The sequence below is a fragment of the Orcinus orca genome, chromosome 16 (genome assembly GCF_937001465.1).
Source record: "Orcinus orca chromosome 16, mOrcOrc1.1, whole genome shotgun sequence".
Classification (NCBI taxonomy): Eukaryota; Metazoa; Chordata; class Mammalia; order Artiodactyla; family Delphinidae; genus Orcinus; species Orcinus orca.
Genome location: NC_064574.1, coordinates 50,451,512 through 50,467,890, shown reverse-complemented (window position 1 = coordinate 50,467,890; position 16,379 = coordinate 50,451,512). Strand labels below are relative to the sequence as shown.

At 53.1% G+C, this 16,379-nt stretch overlaps 1 protein-coding gene across 1 annotated transcript; it reads left to right on the top strand.

Annotated features, from left to right (window-relative positions):
* Positions 1 to 7,628: 7,628 nt before the first annotated feature.
* LOC101278809 (serine protease 33-like) lies at positions 7,629 to 13,850 on the top strand. The gene is made up of 6 exons (XM_004270473.1): positions 7,629 to 7,656; positions 8,113 to 8,225; positions 9,416 to 9,504; positions 12,084 to 12,358; positions 12,679 to 12,824; positions 13,668 to 13,850. Exons 1-6 carry the CDS (start codon positions 7,629 to 7,631, stop codon positions 13,848 to 13,850), a joined length of 834 nt encoding a protein of 277 aa, XP_004270521.1.
* Positions 13,851 to 16,379: the final 2,529 nt, after the last annotated feature.

The window sequence follows — 16,379 nt, the reverse complement described above, 5'->3', positions numbered from 1 at the left end:
GCCACACGGGGCAGCCAAGCACTCACCCTCCAGGAGGAAGGGGGAGGGGCAGGCTGCCCAGAGTCAATCTGACCTGAAGTGGGAGAAAGCACGACCCCAGAACAGTCGGTAATAGGTCCTGATGCTAATAGAGGAAGTCCTCCCTCCCTGTTCTTTGGAATTGTCTGTGCTATCGCTGGCCCAAAGGAATTCTGTATTACTTTCAGAAAATCTCATTAAAGTCAATGAAAAAATCCAGCTGGGATTTATACTGGAATCACATTGAATCTGCAGGTCACTTGGAGAAAGATTAACATCTATCTCCATGATATGTTGTCCTATCCAAGACGAAGATCTATCTCTCCATCAATTTAGGTCTCTTCAGAAACGCATCCGAATAGTACATCCATGTTCATAGCAGCACTATTCACAATAGCTCAAAGGTGGAAGCGACCCAAGTGTCCATTGACAGATGAATGGATAAGCAAAACGTGGTCCATATGTACAGTGGAACATTATTCAGGTTAAAAAGGAAGGAAATTGGGACACAGGCTACAACATGGGTGAACCTTGAGGACATTATGCTGAGTGAAATTAGCCAGTCATAAAAGGACAAACACTCTATGATCTTACTTCTATGAGGTCCCTAGAGGAGTCAAATCCACAGAGACAAAAAGTAGAATAGTGGTCACCAGCGTCTGGGGGAGGGGGATAAGGAGTTAGTGTTTAATGGAAACAGTTTCAGTTTTACAAAATGAATAGAGTTCTGGAGAGGATGGTGGGGATGGTTGTACAACAATACGAATGTATTTAATACCACTGAACTGTCCGCTAAAAGTGTTTAAGATGATAAATGTTATGTGTATTTTACGACAATAAAAACTTGGAAAAATCTTAATAATGTATTACAGTTTCTCTTTTTAGAGTTCTTGCACCCCTTTTAACAGACTTATTCCTAGAGACTCTGAAAATGGTGTACTCTCATTAGACTTTCTAGCTGTTTGCTGACGGTATATAAAAAGGTGACACTTTTTTCCCCTCTTTTCATTACACTTGTTAGGACTTCCAGTACCATGGTAAATAAAAGTGGGGCTAGTATTCCTTGGCTTATTTTTTGGTTTGTTTTATAGAAGAAACTTCTAATCATTATCCACTTAGGGTAATGTTTCCTCTAGGTTTTTATTTTTATAGATGTGCTTTACTAGGTAAAGGCATTTCCTTCTAACACTTGTGACTAAGAGATTTATTCTTCTACCTAATGAATTGAATGATTTTTTTTTTGTGCTTATTGAGATGATCATATGATTTCTCTGTTTTAGTCTGTCCACGTGGTGGATTACATTCATGGACTATTATTAATAAGCCAAACTTGAATTCCTGCACACACCCAGCCTGGTCATGTTATCTTGTGTTCCCAGGTGGGTACAACTTATTAATTTTTAGAACCCTGTTGATGTTTACATTTTCCTTTCTTATTATGATTTTGATCTGGTGTCAACATCAGTCTTATGGTGATATTTTAGAATAGGATGTGTAAGGCTCCCTCTTTCCCTCTCTTTGGGGCAGACTTTGTGTAAAATTGGGCTGATCAATTGCTTGAAATTTTGGTAGAGCTCATTTTTAAAATATCCATGCTTGGAGCTTTTATTTTTCCCTTAAGATTTTTTGTATGGTCCCAGTTTCATGATTATTTTCACAAATTGTTGTTTCCATGATCTCTCTGTAGGGTCTGGTTTATTGAGGTGTAAGGGACATCCAGTAAAATTTGTCAACTTTAGGGTACAGATCTATGGGCTCTGACAGATGCACCACTGTACTGTAGGTGTAGAACAATGACCTCACTCCAAAAAATCCCCGTGTGCCACGCTCCCAGCCCCAGCCTCTGGCCTCTGGGCTGCATCCATTGTCCAACCCTCCCCCCTGCATGGATACACTGCTGTTTGCTTACCTCTCATTTTTTTTTTTTTTTTTTTTTTTTTGCGGTACGCGGGCCTCTCACTGCTGCGGCCTCTCCCGTTGCGGAGCACAGGCTCCGGATGCACAGGCTCAGCGGCCATGGCTCACGGGCCCAGCTGCTCTACGGCATGTGGAATCTTCCCGGATTGGGGCACGAACCCGTGTCCCCTGCATCGGCAGGCGGACTCCCAACCACTGTGCCACCAGGGAAGACCTCTCATTTATTTTTACTTGAAGTTTCTTGCTTTCTTTTTTTTTTCACCTGAATTTACCAGTTTAGGACATTGGTATTGTTTCAGGTTTTTGGTGATTATGCATAAGGCCAACCTGAACCTTTTATATAGGTTTTCATGGGAATGTGCTTCCATTTCCCTTGTTCACGGAAAGCCTGTGTTTTGCTTCATCCTCACTAGCCCTTGACTTTGTCAATGGCATTAAAATGCCATTTTAACTGGTTTGCTTTTATTTTAATTTGCATTTTCCTAATGACTAAGGCCATTGAGCATTTTCATGTGCTTATTTGCCATCCTCATAGCTTCTCTTGCAAACTGTTTACATCTTTTGAACAATTTCTCTAATTGGGTTTTTGTTTTCTCACGATGGTATTTGGGGAATTCTTTATATGTTCTGGTTACAAGTATTTTATGCTTTGCAATTATTTTCTCCCTGTGACTCCTCCTCCCATTTTCTTAGGAGTGATTTTTGAGGAACATAGGTTCTAAATTGTGGTGAAATCAATTTATCCCAAATTTTCTTTTTATGAATCCTGCTATCCTTTGGCTAGTATTTGCTTGTAATATCTTTTTGCATCCTTTTACTTTCCACATTTGCTTCTCTCTTGTAAACAGTATGCATCCGGATGTGTTTCTGATACCCACCTTCAACAGTGGTGTTTTAATTGTTGACTTCACTGTTGTTGCATTTATATAATCACTGATATGGTCAGACTGGTTTCTCCCACCTTAATTTACTCATTTATACTGTTCCAATATTTCTGTGTCTTTTCCTCCTTCTCCCCTTTCTTCTAGAACAGACGTCTGTATGTGATCTCAATAAGAGAAGACATTTATCAGCTGCTCACATCTCCTGGTCTCACATCCCCTCGAATCTGACATCTTGATATCATTTAGACTGTTAATTCTGGGTTACTGTGGTTCTCTCTTCTCTTTCTCTCTGACATGATCTATTTTAGAAAGATAACAGTAGGCTTGATGATGAGATTTGATTTCCTTTGCTGAATATATCCCTTGGGACATTTTCCTTTTATGAGAGCTTAACTGAAACTGGTTCAAAGGTTTGGGATGTGGTGTTTCTGAGAATATGCTTATGTTGCCCTCATCCTCAAATGGCCATTCGATTGCTTCTAAATTGTTTTCTTCACTACTTGCTGTCAAATGATCTGATACAACATCTGGTTTGTGTTCTTTTAAATGATCTATGACTTCTCAAAACGTTAGACATAGTGGGGATCCCCCAACTGCCTGACTCACCCGGCCCAGCCCTGCCCCTGGAGGGTGCTGCACGCTGCCTTTTTTTTCAGTTCTGCCCTGAGAGGAAGATTCAGGGGAGGCACCATGTGGAAAGGAAGGGAACTGTGGCGGAGAAGAGACAATGGCTGGTGACATGTGTGTGGAGAGTGTTCCCACTATGGGTAACCGAGGCTCTTCGGGAGCCAGGAGAACATATGGCTCCGAGTTATTCCTTCCGAGGGACCAGGGAGCCAGCCCATCAGTGGGTGGAACTGCCCGATATCCTGTCTTGCTGTGCAGGTTCTGGAAGGTGAGCCAGCTGCACCGACAGCAGGGCCAGGGTGTGAGAGTCTTTGCTGGGATGAGTCTTCACCTGTAGACTGCGTGGCTGACATGGGGCTCCGTCCTGACGATGGAGAAGAAGGTGGGTCACGTGCCCCTGCTCTCACCAGGCACGTTTGATGAGAGCCGAGTTTTGAGCTGGTTCCTGTCGTCTGGATGGGATTCATGCGGGAGAACAGGGATCTGAGGTCCTTTCAGGCTGAGGGCAGGGTGAGGACAGGGAGTGATGGGGGCTCCAAGCCCAGGCTACATGGTGCCACGTGGTGCCACGTGCTGCCATGAACAGGCCACGAGTCTCAGCCCCAGAGACAGACCACAAACACCGAGGGGGCTTCTCAGAATAAGGGACAGAATGTGAGCATTAGAAAACTGGTCCCCCAGCCCCGTCCCTAGGAAGTGCTCTTTAAAGCATCCAGAAGGTACCATTTTGCAGCCCAGATGGGTAAAGATTGAGAGGATGGTACCCAGAGATGGGAGAACGAGGGATACAGACGTTCTCAGGCCAATGACAGATGCCACCACTCTGCAGGGCGGGTGCTGGAGGCCGTGAGGCTCCAGAGCCAGGCCGCCGGCCCTCGGGGGTGTGAGGTGGGAGATCGGCCCTGTCAGCACTTGATTCAAACAGAAACACCCTGTGCATGTTCGTGGTAGCAGAATCAGGACACAACCTCAAACTTGAGGTTTGAGATGAATGACTGAGTTGGGGGTGGCCCTGTTACCGTCCAGGCTACTTCAGGCAGACGCGGAAAGAGGCGATGCTGGTGTCACTGCAGACGCAGACGTGCGTGAACGGGGACGGGGTTGGGCACGCGGATGCCGAGGCATCACCCACTGAAAACACCAAGCGAGTGAAGCAGCGCGCCCTACAGTGAGAGCGCCACCCGGCTCCTCTGCAGCATATTCAAGGCAGAGATGCCCTGTCAGATGGCCATCACCACAAAGTCTACAAACGACAAACACAGGAGAGGGTGTGGAGAAAAGGGAACCCTGCCACCCTGTTGGTGGGAATGTAAACTGGTGCAGCCACTGTGGAGAACAGTACGGAGTTTCCTTAAAAACCTAAAAATAGAGTTGCCATATGATCCAGCAATCCCACTCCTGGGCATGCATACAGACAAAACTCTAATTGGAAAAGATACATGCACCCCAGTGTTCATAGCAGCACTACTTACAACTGCCAAGACATGGAATTGTACCTAAATGTCCATCGACAGATGAATGGATAAAGAAGACGTGGTATATATACAATAGAATACTACTCAGTCATTAAAAAAAGAATGAAATAATGTCATCTGCAGCAACATGATTATCATACTAAGATGATCATACTAAGTGAAGTAAGTGGGAGAAAGACAAATTTCATATATCACTTATATGTGAAATCTAAAATATGATACAAATGAACTTATTTAAAAAACAGAAACAGACTCACAGACTTAGAAAACAAACTTATGGTGACCAAAGGGGAAAGGGGAGGAGAAGGGATAAATTAGGAGTTTGGGATTAACAGACACACACTACCGTATATAAAATAGACAACCAACAAGGATCCACTGTAGAGCACAGGGAACCAGATTCAATATCTTTTAATAACCTATAATGGAAAGAACATGAAAAAGAATACATACATATATGTAACTGGATCACTGTGCTGTATACCTGAAACTAACACAACATTGTAAATCAACTCTACTTCAATTAAAAAATTAAAAAAAACCCAAAACAACAAAGTAAAGAGCCATCACAGGAAGACAAGATTTCCTCAGCTCCTGGTGGACACTGTGGTATCCAGTGTATTGTTCCCTCCCTGTGGAATTCTTCACAGAAAGCACCCAATACTTGTGAGTGTGTGTGTTCTAAGGACAAATAAGATTAAAATAAAAGGCTTAATTCCCCCGTTGCAAATAAGGGGAGGACTTCCCTGGTGGCACAGTGGTTAAGAATCCTCCTGCCAATGCAGGGGACACGGGTTCGAGCCCTGGTCCGGGAAGATCCCACATGCCGCGAGCAACTAAGCCCGTGCGCCGCAACTACTGAGCCTGCGCTCTAGAGCCCATGCTCCACAACAAGAGAAGCCACTGCAATGAGAAACCCGTGCACCACAATGAAGAGTAGCCCCCACTCGCCGCAACTAGAGAAAGCCCACGCGCAGCAGCAAAGACCCAAGGCAGCCAAAAGTTAAGTGATTAATTAATTTAATTAAAAAAAAAATAAGGGGAGAGGGCTTCCCTGGTTGCGCAATGGTTAAGAATCTGCCTGCCAATGCAGGGGACACGGGTTTGATCCCTCCTCCGGGAAAATCTCACATGCCGCAGAGGGACTAAGCCCACGAGCCACAACTACTGAGCCCGAATGCCACAACTACTGAAGCCTGCGAACCTAGAGCCCATGCTCTGCAATAAAAGAAGCCACCGCAATGAGAAGCCTGTGCACCGCAGCCAAGAGTAGCCCCCGCTTGGCACAACTAGAAAAAGCCCGTATGCAGCAACAAAGATCCAACACAGCCAAAAATAAATAAATAAAATAAATAAATTTTCAAAAAAAGAAAATAAGGGGAGAGATCCCCCCTCCCTTCCCTCAGATCATTTACTTAGAAGACGGGTAAACACCCTCCTCTCTTTGAAATGCCTGCTAACCCTTCTGAAGACTAGACAGGCCTCTTGTCAGCTCTGTGACCCCGGAGAGTCTTTCTCAAGGACCTGGGAGTCTCTCCTTAAGATGTGAACATCCAGGGAGGTGGCGTCCGTCCCCCAGCTTCTGGGAACCCCGAGTTACAGCACTGTTGTAATGGCACAGGACCCTCTGGGGCCTTCCCTGCACAGGCCACTCCCTCTCCCCATGCCTCCGCCTGCCTCTTGTCTGGAGGAAAACTTTAGCCAAAGAATACATTTAATCAGAGAAATGAGAAAAACGCAGAAACAAAGGAAAACAGTCAAGCAAGGCAAAAAAATAATAGTTTAGCCATTGAACAAAGTCAAGGACTTTTAGTGTCTTCTCAAGGGCCACAGTTAATATTCTGAGCTATATTCTTTGAGCTGTTTTGTAGATACTGAAATTCCCACCAAATAAAAAAAAAGCTACCTGCAGGAATTCCCTGGTGGTCCAGTGGTTAGAACTCTGTGCTTCCACTGCAGAGGCCCAGGTTCAATCCCTGATCGAAGAGCTAAGATCCTGCAAGCTGTGTGGCGAGGCCGGAAAAGAAAATGTTAACTACATGATAACCAGACTGTAGCCATGACACAGCTGCTCCATCTTACATAATTCCAAGAACCGACTCAAACAGGAAACATCCAGTGGGGCGGTCTCCCCCAGCTGCCGGGTCTCCTCCCCAAATGCCTCCAGGATGGGTAGGACCCTGTTTGCATTTCCAGGCTTTGTCCAGCTGTACCTGTGACAGGTCCCACCGGGCACCTGCGGGCACTGGGCTCACGGCCTGTTCCGGTGCCTCCTGCCTCGTTCTGGGGCCCTGTGGCCTGGATCTGGCAGCAAGTCCGCAGGCATTGAGTCCGCAGGCCTCAGCCTGGGGCCTCTGCTCTAAGCACCTCCGACCACTCCTCCACCAACGAGGCTGAAGGGCCACAAGGGCAGGTGCAGGCAGGGGAGTGACTGGCTGAGGGCCCCAGAGATAAGGGCGGCTGCAGTGTCGCGGGCACTTGTCAGAGTCAACAGGGACACAGCTCCTGGGCCAGGTGCTCCCGGAACTCCTGTCCCTCCTCCTCTGGTTTCCTCAGCACCTGGACCAGGCAGACACTTAACGTCACGCAAGGCCTGGGATTCTCCCCTGAATTCCCACCTGGTTCCCTGAAAAATGATCCCCAGGTAAGGTCCCTCCCTCAGGCAGCTATGTCCCTGAGCCTGGAGCTGGGGTCCGGGTGGCCAGCGATGGACCAGGCCCTCTTCCCCGGGGAGGGTAGGACGAGGGGACAGAGCTGGGCTGGGAGCCTCTCCAGCCGTAGCCCAGGCCTCAGGAAGTGCTACTTCTGAGGGGCTTGGACGTGAGGGGCAGGGTTGAGGAAAAGCCATCACCCTGGGGCTCGCGGCCACAGACTGGAGGCCAGAGTTTCCAGAGGAGGAAGCCCAGAGGGCCCAGGCAGTGACTCATGCTCAGGGGACCCTGTGGTCACTCCTGCAGGGGGGACAGGGCTCAGGCCTGATGGGAGGTAAGCCCAGACCAGGAGAGATTTACCCCCCTGCTGGGCAGGGGCACAGCCAGCCCTGGGTGGGGCCGGTGGGGCCCACCAGACAGTGCTCTCAGCCTGTGCAGGACCCATGGGGTAGGGGTGGGGGAGGCGATGCCGGGCTGGGCAGGGAAGGAGTGAAGAATGCCCTGGCCTCGTCCGGGATCAGCTGATCACCCTGGCCGCAGGCTGCTGGCACGTGGAGAACCAGATCCCCGAGCCCCAAACCCCGTGTCAGATGGCGCCAGGGCACAAGGAGAACCTGGAGTCCCCACTGGGCCCTCGGCAGACGTCCCTCCAGGTGAGGGGGTCCCTGGAGGGCAGGAGGGAAGACCTTCTCTTGTGGTCCTTTCTGGGACTGGGGTGCTGTGGCCCCCACGGGCAGGTCCCCGGGCCAAAGCCGTCTCTGAGCCAGGTTCTCCAGCATCCCTGGTCTTTCCAGCGGGGGGACGCGAGCGAAGGTGCCCCAGCCCTGGCAGCAGCACGTCCCAGCCGTGGCCATGGCTGTGGGGAAAGCTTGGGAGGCCTCTCTTGCCCCCCTCACCCCCGTGCTGGGGCTCAGCATCCTCCACCTTCCTCCGCCTGTAGATGTGGCTGCCTCTGGCGCTCCTCGTGTTTCCCTTCCTGGGAGAAAGGGCTGAGTCCCGAGGCAGGGCGTCCGGCTGCCCTAGAACCCCCCTGGGCAGTCTGTGGTCCCTCCGTGTTGGGTATTCTCTGGCCGGGAGGCAGGGGCCAGTCACCTGTGTCCCCCTCGCTCTGAGGTCCATCCTGGGCCCTCAAATTGTCCTGACTTTTTCTGCCCAGCTCTGTCCCCCAAGAGACAGGTGTGGGATCGCATCCAAAACAACCGGTTCTTGAAGCACCGTAACCTGCTCCCTGCGCCCTGCGGGTCTGTGTGAGAATCCGCACAGTCCTGTGCCTTTTACAACTTTCAAAGTCCTTCCCCAAGGCAGCTCATCTGTGCACAGCTCAGGAGCAAACTGAGACCCAGAAGGGGGACCAAGACTTTCTAACCCCCCACGTGCTCGAGCTTTCCCGGGCCTTCTCTCACCTAAACCTCAGAACAACAGCCAGGGGACCCTGCCTCTCTTCCCAGCAAGGGGACTGAGGCCTCCCCAGGTCTCCAACCTGGAAGCCATCCACCACCCACAGGGACCATTTGCATCTAAATTAATTAACATTAAATTAAAAATTTAGTCACACAAGCACATTTCAGGTACCAAGCATGTCCATCACTGTGGAAAGTTCCATGGGGCAGCTGTTTGGGGTTCAGAATCTAGACAGAATCTAGAGATGAAGGTGGGAGGGGAGCCAACCCTTGGGCCCCACCCCTGGGCCTTGTTCTCATAGGGGGGCCACCTGGGGGGCTTGCTGGGCTGACCTGTGACCCTCAGGCCATTTCCACCCATCTCTCCACCAGTGATCGGCTTTGTCCCAGAGGTCCGCATCGTTGGGGGCATGGTGGCGTCCCCCTGGCAGTGGCCCTGACAGGTAAGCCTGAGAGAGCAGGGAGAGCATGTCTGCGGAGGCAGCCTCGTCAGCCACCGGTGGGTGCTGACCGCCGCCCACTTCTTCTCCAAGTGAGTCCTGCTTCCCACTCGCTGAGAGGCCCCAGGCAGCTAGAGGGGAAGACAGTGCCGGCCCCCGACCACCCCCAGGACTCACTGCCGTTTGCAGCCCCCCGCAGGTGACTCAGATGCCTGCAGGCTGGGGTCACTCCAGCATCCAGCTTTCCTTCAGCAATTTGCCTCAGACACTGGCATTTTCTTCAAACTGTGAAAGAAAACATATTTTAATTATTTGACAGTACTTGGAAGTAGGCACTTTTTTCCTATTTTTAAAATTGTGGTTCAATACATATAACATAAAATTTACCACCTCAGCCATTTCTAAGTGTCCAGTTCAGTGGTAATAAATACATTCACGTTGTTGGACAACCAAACCTACCATCCTCTCCAGCACTCTTTTCATCTTGTAAAACTGCAACTCTGTTCCATTAAATACTAACTGCCCATCCCCCTCCCCCAGCCCCTGGCGACCATCCTTCCACTTTCTTTTTTAAATTAATTAATTAATTAATTAATTTTTGGCTGCATTGGGTCTTCGGTGCCGCGCACAGGCTTTCTCTAGTTGCGGCGAGTGGGGGCTACTCTTCGTTGCGGTGTGCGGGCTTCTCATTGCAGTGGCTTCTCTTGTTGCGGAGCACAGGCTCTAGGCGCGCGGGCTTCAGTAGTTGTGGCACATGAGCTTAGTTGCTCCACAGCATGATCTTCCCGGACCAGGGGTTGAACCCGTGTCCCCTGCATTGGCAGGTGGATTCTTAACCACTGCGCCACCAGGGAAGTCCCAGCCTTCCACTTTCTGTCTCTATGAATCTGACTCCTGTAAGGACCGCACAGAAGTGGTATCGTACAGAACGGTCCTTTTGTATCTGGCTTATTTCACTTGGCATAATGTTCTCAAGGCTTATCTATGTTGTGGCAGGTGTCAGAATTTCCTTCCTTTTTAAGCCTGAATAATATTTCACTGTATGGATGGACCACATTTTATTTATTTATTTATTTTTGCCGTACGCGGGCCTCTCACTGTTGTGGCCTCTCCCGTTGCGGAGCACAGGCTCCGGATGCGCAGGCTCAGTGGCCATGGCTCACGGGCCCAGCTGCTCCACGGCATGTGGGATCTTCCCGGACCAGGGCACAAACCCGTGTCCCCTGCATCGGCAGGTGGACTCTCAACCACTGCGCCACCAGGGAAGCCCCGACCACATTTTATTGATCCATTCATCCACTGATGGACACTTGGGTTGTTTCCACCTTTGACTATTGTGAATAACGCTGCGAAGAACATGGGTGTACATGAAAGCAGAAAACATTTAAAGAGCAAAATGCTCTTTGACAGTATTTGAAAACCAAAACCAAAACAAAGCCAACCTAAAGCAACTCAAGGCTGAATTCCACACGGAGATAATTCGAAATCAAAGATAGTCCCTCTCGAGGCTGAACCAAGGTGTCAGCTTAACTTTAACAGGTGCAATAATTAATACCTAAGTGGCTGGTCCCAAGTGTAATGTGGGGGTAAATAAACCTTTCACTTTCTGTTGGTGCTGGAACCCTTTCTGGAACGTTCCTGGTAGAATTAAGTCCCAGGAATAATGATCAACAGTCCCTGGGGGCTTCCTGCAGGCAGGCATGGTTCCAAGCACACTACATGGATCACTTTTTGCTCGTGACAACCTCCTGAGGTAGGTACTAAAACCCCTATTTTCCAGATGGGGAAACTGAGGCACAGAGCCTGAGGCCCTATGATAAGCAGGCGGCAGATACAGGATGTGAACCCAGGCAGTGTGGGTCCCTCTGCAGCCCCAGTGAGCCCAACACCCTGAGAAGGGACATTCGGAATAGGAACAGTCCTGCAGGGTGACTTAAACCTCGCTCAGTGTCCGGAAGGCAAGGACACTCTTGAATAAGCACAGGGCTTCGGGCAGAGACCAGCTTCCTGGTGGGAATTCAGAAGATGCTTTGATCAAGAGTCCCCTGCCTCATGGGGCTTTTGCACACTCCTCTCTTCAGGGGACCCCTTTCTGTCCCCATCTCAGGTCAACTTCCTACCTGCCTGAGGGCTCAGCTCAGCTGTCCTCAAATGCTGGGAGGGGGTCATCCGCCTCCCTCCGCCACCCCACCCCCTGCAGAGAACATGCCTCCCCAACTTCCTGTGGAACCACTGTGCTCCCCTGGCCGCCCTGCCCACCTGCCGGCATAGAACCCACCTGCCGCCCACTGCTGGTCTCACCCTCTACCATCTGGGCACCACCTGCCTCGCTGTCTGTCTAGCCTGGGAAGAGTGGGGCCCAGTCCATTCTGTCCCCCAGCAGCACAGGCCCCGCCTCACAGAGGGCTCTGGACAGAGGATGAATCGTCTTATCACATGGCTGGATGTTTACGCTGGAGTCTTTCTCCCCATCCAGACGCGGCCAGCCCTGTGTCCCCCAAGCCTAGATCTGACCCATGGGCCAGGGCTGAGCAGAGAGGGTCTGCAGGACTGAACAAAGCTCCCAGGTGCATGGTCCTCTCCCCCCCGCAGGAGCCAGTCTGGGTGGGGCCGACACCACCATACTCTCTGTCCTCATGGCCCATCATGTCTCCTCCTGCTTCCCGCGTAGCTCCGTGAATCTGCAGGACCTGACCATCCAGCTCGGAGAGTCTGTCCTGTACACCAATCCCCAAGACTCCGTCTCCACAGCCGTCATCAGCATCGTCCGGCACCCCTCCTTCAACGGGAACGTGCTGCAGGGCAGCGACGTGGCCCTGGTGAAGCTGGCATGCCCCGTGCCCTTCTCCTGCACCATCAGATCGGCCCCTCTGGCCTCGCCAGGCTCCTACTTCCTGCTGGGCACCCTCTGCTGGGTGACTGGCTTGGGGGACCTCAGGCAGAATGGTGGGTGAGAGGCAAGGGGCTGGGGCTGGAGGGAGCTGCCCCAAGGTGGAGCAGAACGCACTGCGAGGAGGCAGTGAGTCACCCGCAGCTTCTCTGCCCGACCCTGTCCCCAAGGGCCTGGCCCAGCCCTCATCTTGCACCACCACTCACCTCGGGTCAGGCATCCGCCTCACCACCCACACGACGTGCAGCTGGCCGCCCGGGGAGGGGGCGCATCCATCGCTGCTCCTAGCCATCCCCAGAGAGCAGGCGTGGTTGCACACCCCACCTGTGGTCCCCGAGGACCCCTTCTCCCACCCTGACGCCCACTCTGCCCTCAGTGGCTCTGCTGGAGCCCCCACCGGCTGCAGGAGGTGGATGTGCACATCATCAGCCTGCAGGGTGCCGCAGGTTCTACCGCCCAGAGCCCATCGCCAAGGAGATGCTGTGTGCTGGCTATTTCCAGGGCCAGAAGGGCTTCTGCGAAGTCGGACCCCTGGCCAGTGCTCCTGGCCCGATCCTCCGCAGGGCCTGGGGAGTCACTGGCTCCCTCTGGGCCTGTTTCCCCTTAAGTACAGTGGGGTGAGGAAGCAGAGGCCCATTCACAGAGGATCTGTGATGCACCTCCCCAGTGCTTAGCCAGGCTCCCCAGGTCCCCTCTTACCCTACGTGACCCCAAGAGGCAGGCTGGGTCCTGGACTTGGGCCAGTGGGGACATATTACAATCTTGCTCCATGAGGTTGGGGGCTTTGTCTCATCCCCGAGGTAGAACAGTGTCTGGCTTGGAGTCAGAGCTCGATGAATACTTTTTACAAGAATGGGTCCAGAGTCATTCTGACAATAAAAAGCCAGAAAATTCGGGCTCCGGCTGTCACAGGGAGGTGAGCAGGTGCTGCAAAGACACAGAGGAGTCCAGGCTCAAAAAGGCCACGTGACTAGTAAGGGAGGCAGCATACATCGGGGGAAGCATCCAGGCTTCAGAATAATAATAAAGTGATTGAATTTCAGCGATGCTGTATACTAGCTGTGTGACCTTCAGCGAGTTGTTTGACCTCTCTGAGCCTCAGAGGCCTCAGCTCTTAAAAACAAAAAAGAGGCAGATAGAGCTGATATGCAGGGCTGCTAGGAGGACCAGATCAAGGACAGAGATCCTGCCTGGCTACCTGGAGCCTCAAAGAGCTTGCCCTGTGCATCCCCCCACTCCCCGCCCCAGCATCCAGCCGTCTTGGTCCCTGTGCTCCCCGACTTCAGCCTCAGTCTGAGAGCTCGCACCCCCTGCAGCGTAGACCTGAGCCCCACTGGACTTGTCTGCTATTCTTGCTTCTTTCAGGGTGACTCCGGAGGCCCCCTGGTCTGCCAGCTCCAGGACAAGCGCTGGGTGCAGGTGGCAGTGGTGAGCTCCATCAGGGGCTGCGCTGAGCCCAGCCTCCCGGGGGTGTATGCCAGGGTCTCTGCCTACCAGCCCTGGATCCAGCGCCAAGTGTTCCTGCCAGGGCACCTGCACAGGGGCTGACCCCTCCCCAGGGCTCGGCCTGCCATTCTCGCATCGTCTCTCCCAAGTTGCCCGTTTCTGTGCGACTCTTCCCCACTCTGCCTTGCTGTCCCTGCCTCTCCCAACCCCCACCCTGACCCCCATGTGGCCAGCGGACAAAAGATGGCCAAGGCATGACAGCGGTTTGACTTGCACCTGTTTAAGGCAAAGAGCTGGGCCAGGATGGAAGCACAAGCTGGGGGGTCCCTGGGGGCTGCCGGCACCCACCCGCCAACACTAAATGCTTGGTAACCTGTTTCTCTGGCCTGTTCATTTGAACTGTCATGGGGCAGGGGGGTGCTGCAGGACCACTTATCCTCAGCAGAGACCCTCCAGGGGTGCTCTGTGTGCCCGTGGTCTGGGGTGGGGTGTGTGTGTATGGTGGGGAGAGGGGGGCAGGCTGTGGACGGCGCCAGCTCTCAAAGCAGAGGCCTGGTGCTCGCCCTAGGCGGGGTAGGCTGTGTAACTGGCAGGGTCTCTTGTTTAAAAAGCAGGAAATGACTTTTTCCCATTCTTTGGCGTCTCTCCACGAGTCTCGCTCCTCGGGGCACGGGACACTGCGGGGCGAGCGCGGAGCTTCCAGGGCGGGCGCAGCCGGGAGGGTAGGGAAGCAGGCCTGCCCCACCTTGCTCAGTAGCTCCGCCATCCCGGGACTTTACCTGGACTTTTCACCAAAACCGCCCTGCTCAACCCTTCTAGGCACAGAACGTGAGCGCCCCCCCACCCCCACCCTGTGGTGTGCCTCCCGCACCCCCAGTTCCCAACCTCACCTGCAGCCGCCCAGTTGCCTGTGCCACACACCTGAAGTCAGAGGCTCTGCCGGCGTCCTACAGAGAGAGCAGAGAGCTCAGCGGTCTGCGCCTGCGCGCCCGGCCCGCCCTGTGGCCCCTGGCGAAGGAGGGAGGGCGGCCCCGATTGGGTCCCTGTGCGCGCTCGGTCCCCAGGACTTGGCCTAATCCCGCGGGACTGGCTGGGAAGGGGGTCTCGGCCCCGCTTCTTGCCTATACCCGGACCGGGCACTGGCTAGGAAGAGGGTCCGAGGGGACCTTCCTCAGTCCGGGGGTCGAGCAGGCAGGGCCCCAGCTCCTGGGTCCAGACAAGGCCGAAAGGGGACTGCGGTGGGGTCTTGGGGCCTTGGAGTCCCTGGTGGAACCGCGAGGCACCCCCCCTGCCTCCTGTCTGCGTCTCAGCGCCTCCAGGCTGCCCTGCCTCCTGTGCGGAGGGCAGGCCCGGCTGCTGTAGCCTGTCCCAGCCTGGGAAGGCCTCTTCCCTCCCTGGAAAAAGCCAGGGTCATTGTTGAAAGCCTGCTGGGGCCCCCCCACCAAACCTAAAAACTGTGGTGGAGCCTCTGGATTCCCGATGCTGACCAGCTAGACTGACCTTGGCGTCCGTACGGAGAAAGGCCCAGTGCACGTGTGTGCTGATTGGGTGTGAGAAAGAGGCTGCTCTTAGGGGACACTTGGGTGAGGGGCTGCATGGATCCTGAGAACCCCCGGCTCCCGCTGTCTGCTGTATGGCCTCAGGAAAGTACATCCCCCCTGGTCCCCAGACTCCTCATTAATACAAGGATGGTCTGGGATAGATGCTCTAACTCAGCTCCTGGGCACCTCTAACCTGAGCCCCCAGATCCTCCTCCCTGGGTTCTTGGTGTCAACTCCAAGCCCTGGGATTCATCCCCGGGGGCAGGGTAGCCTACGTGAGAGAGAGATGCTCAGACACAAGTGCATAGGCACCTGTACACACAGCCCTGGCTGGAGGCGGGAGACCTGCATTCCCTCACATCACCGATGCCCCCGACCACTGGGAGAAGGGCTGAGCTAGCCGCAGGCATTCCCTTTTGTCCAGGTCCAGCACCCTCTGGGACCCGGGGTCTCCTTTCCCAGCCCTGGAATCAGGCTCTCCACTGACTGAGGCCCCCTGGTGCTGTGGCTCAGGACGCCTCTCCTGATTAGGGTGCAGGCACCTCATGGAGACTTCTGGGTGCGTGAGGCGTCTCCCAGCATCTCAGCCACATCCTACTCGGTAGCAAATTGCTGTTGTGAGCTGAGTGAGGGTTGGAAGGGAGGGGGTGATGAGAGGGGCTGGTAGTGGGGTGGTGGGGGCACTGGGAGAGGCTGAGGAGCAAGCAAGACGCAGCAGTGGCGTGGGTTAGGCACCTTGCAAGATTTCTTCTGAGCGGGGCCAGAGTTCCCAAGGGCCAGAAATTAGGAAGGAGGAAGGGACCCGTGAGCCCCAGGGCCGCCCACTGCTCCAGACCCACACGTGACATGCTTCATCCACCACGACCCCAAGGAACGACGTCAGTTCCCTTTTATAAATGAAATCAGCTGGGGGTCAGGAAGATTTGCTGACTGGCCTGAGGTCTCACAGCTAGAAAATGACCACATCCCAGGGGCTGCTTTGTAGATATTCATTAGCTGAAAGTCTGTGTGCCCACAGCTCAGTCCATGCTAAGTTACTGTTTTTCCGGGACAAATATGGGTTTGTGCTCACATATCTCAAGACAAATAC

What these genes read in the sequence shown, in the direction of transcription:
- LOC101278809 (XM_004270473.1), top strand. Translation starts at nt 7,629, where the DNA reads ATGGACCAGGCCCTCTTCCCCGGGGAGG. An exon ending in GGCCCTCTTCCCCGGGGAGG is followed by an intron (nt 7,657 to 8,112) that starts GTAGGACGAGGG and finishes CCCTGGCCGCAG; the next exon opens with GCTGCTGGCACGTGGAGAAC. An exon ending in CTCGGCAGACGTCCCTCCAG is followed by an intron (nt 8,226 to 9,415) that starts GTGAGGGGGTCC and finishes TGGCCCTGACAG; the next exon opens with GTAAGCCTGAGAGAGCAGGG.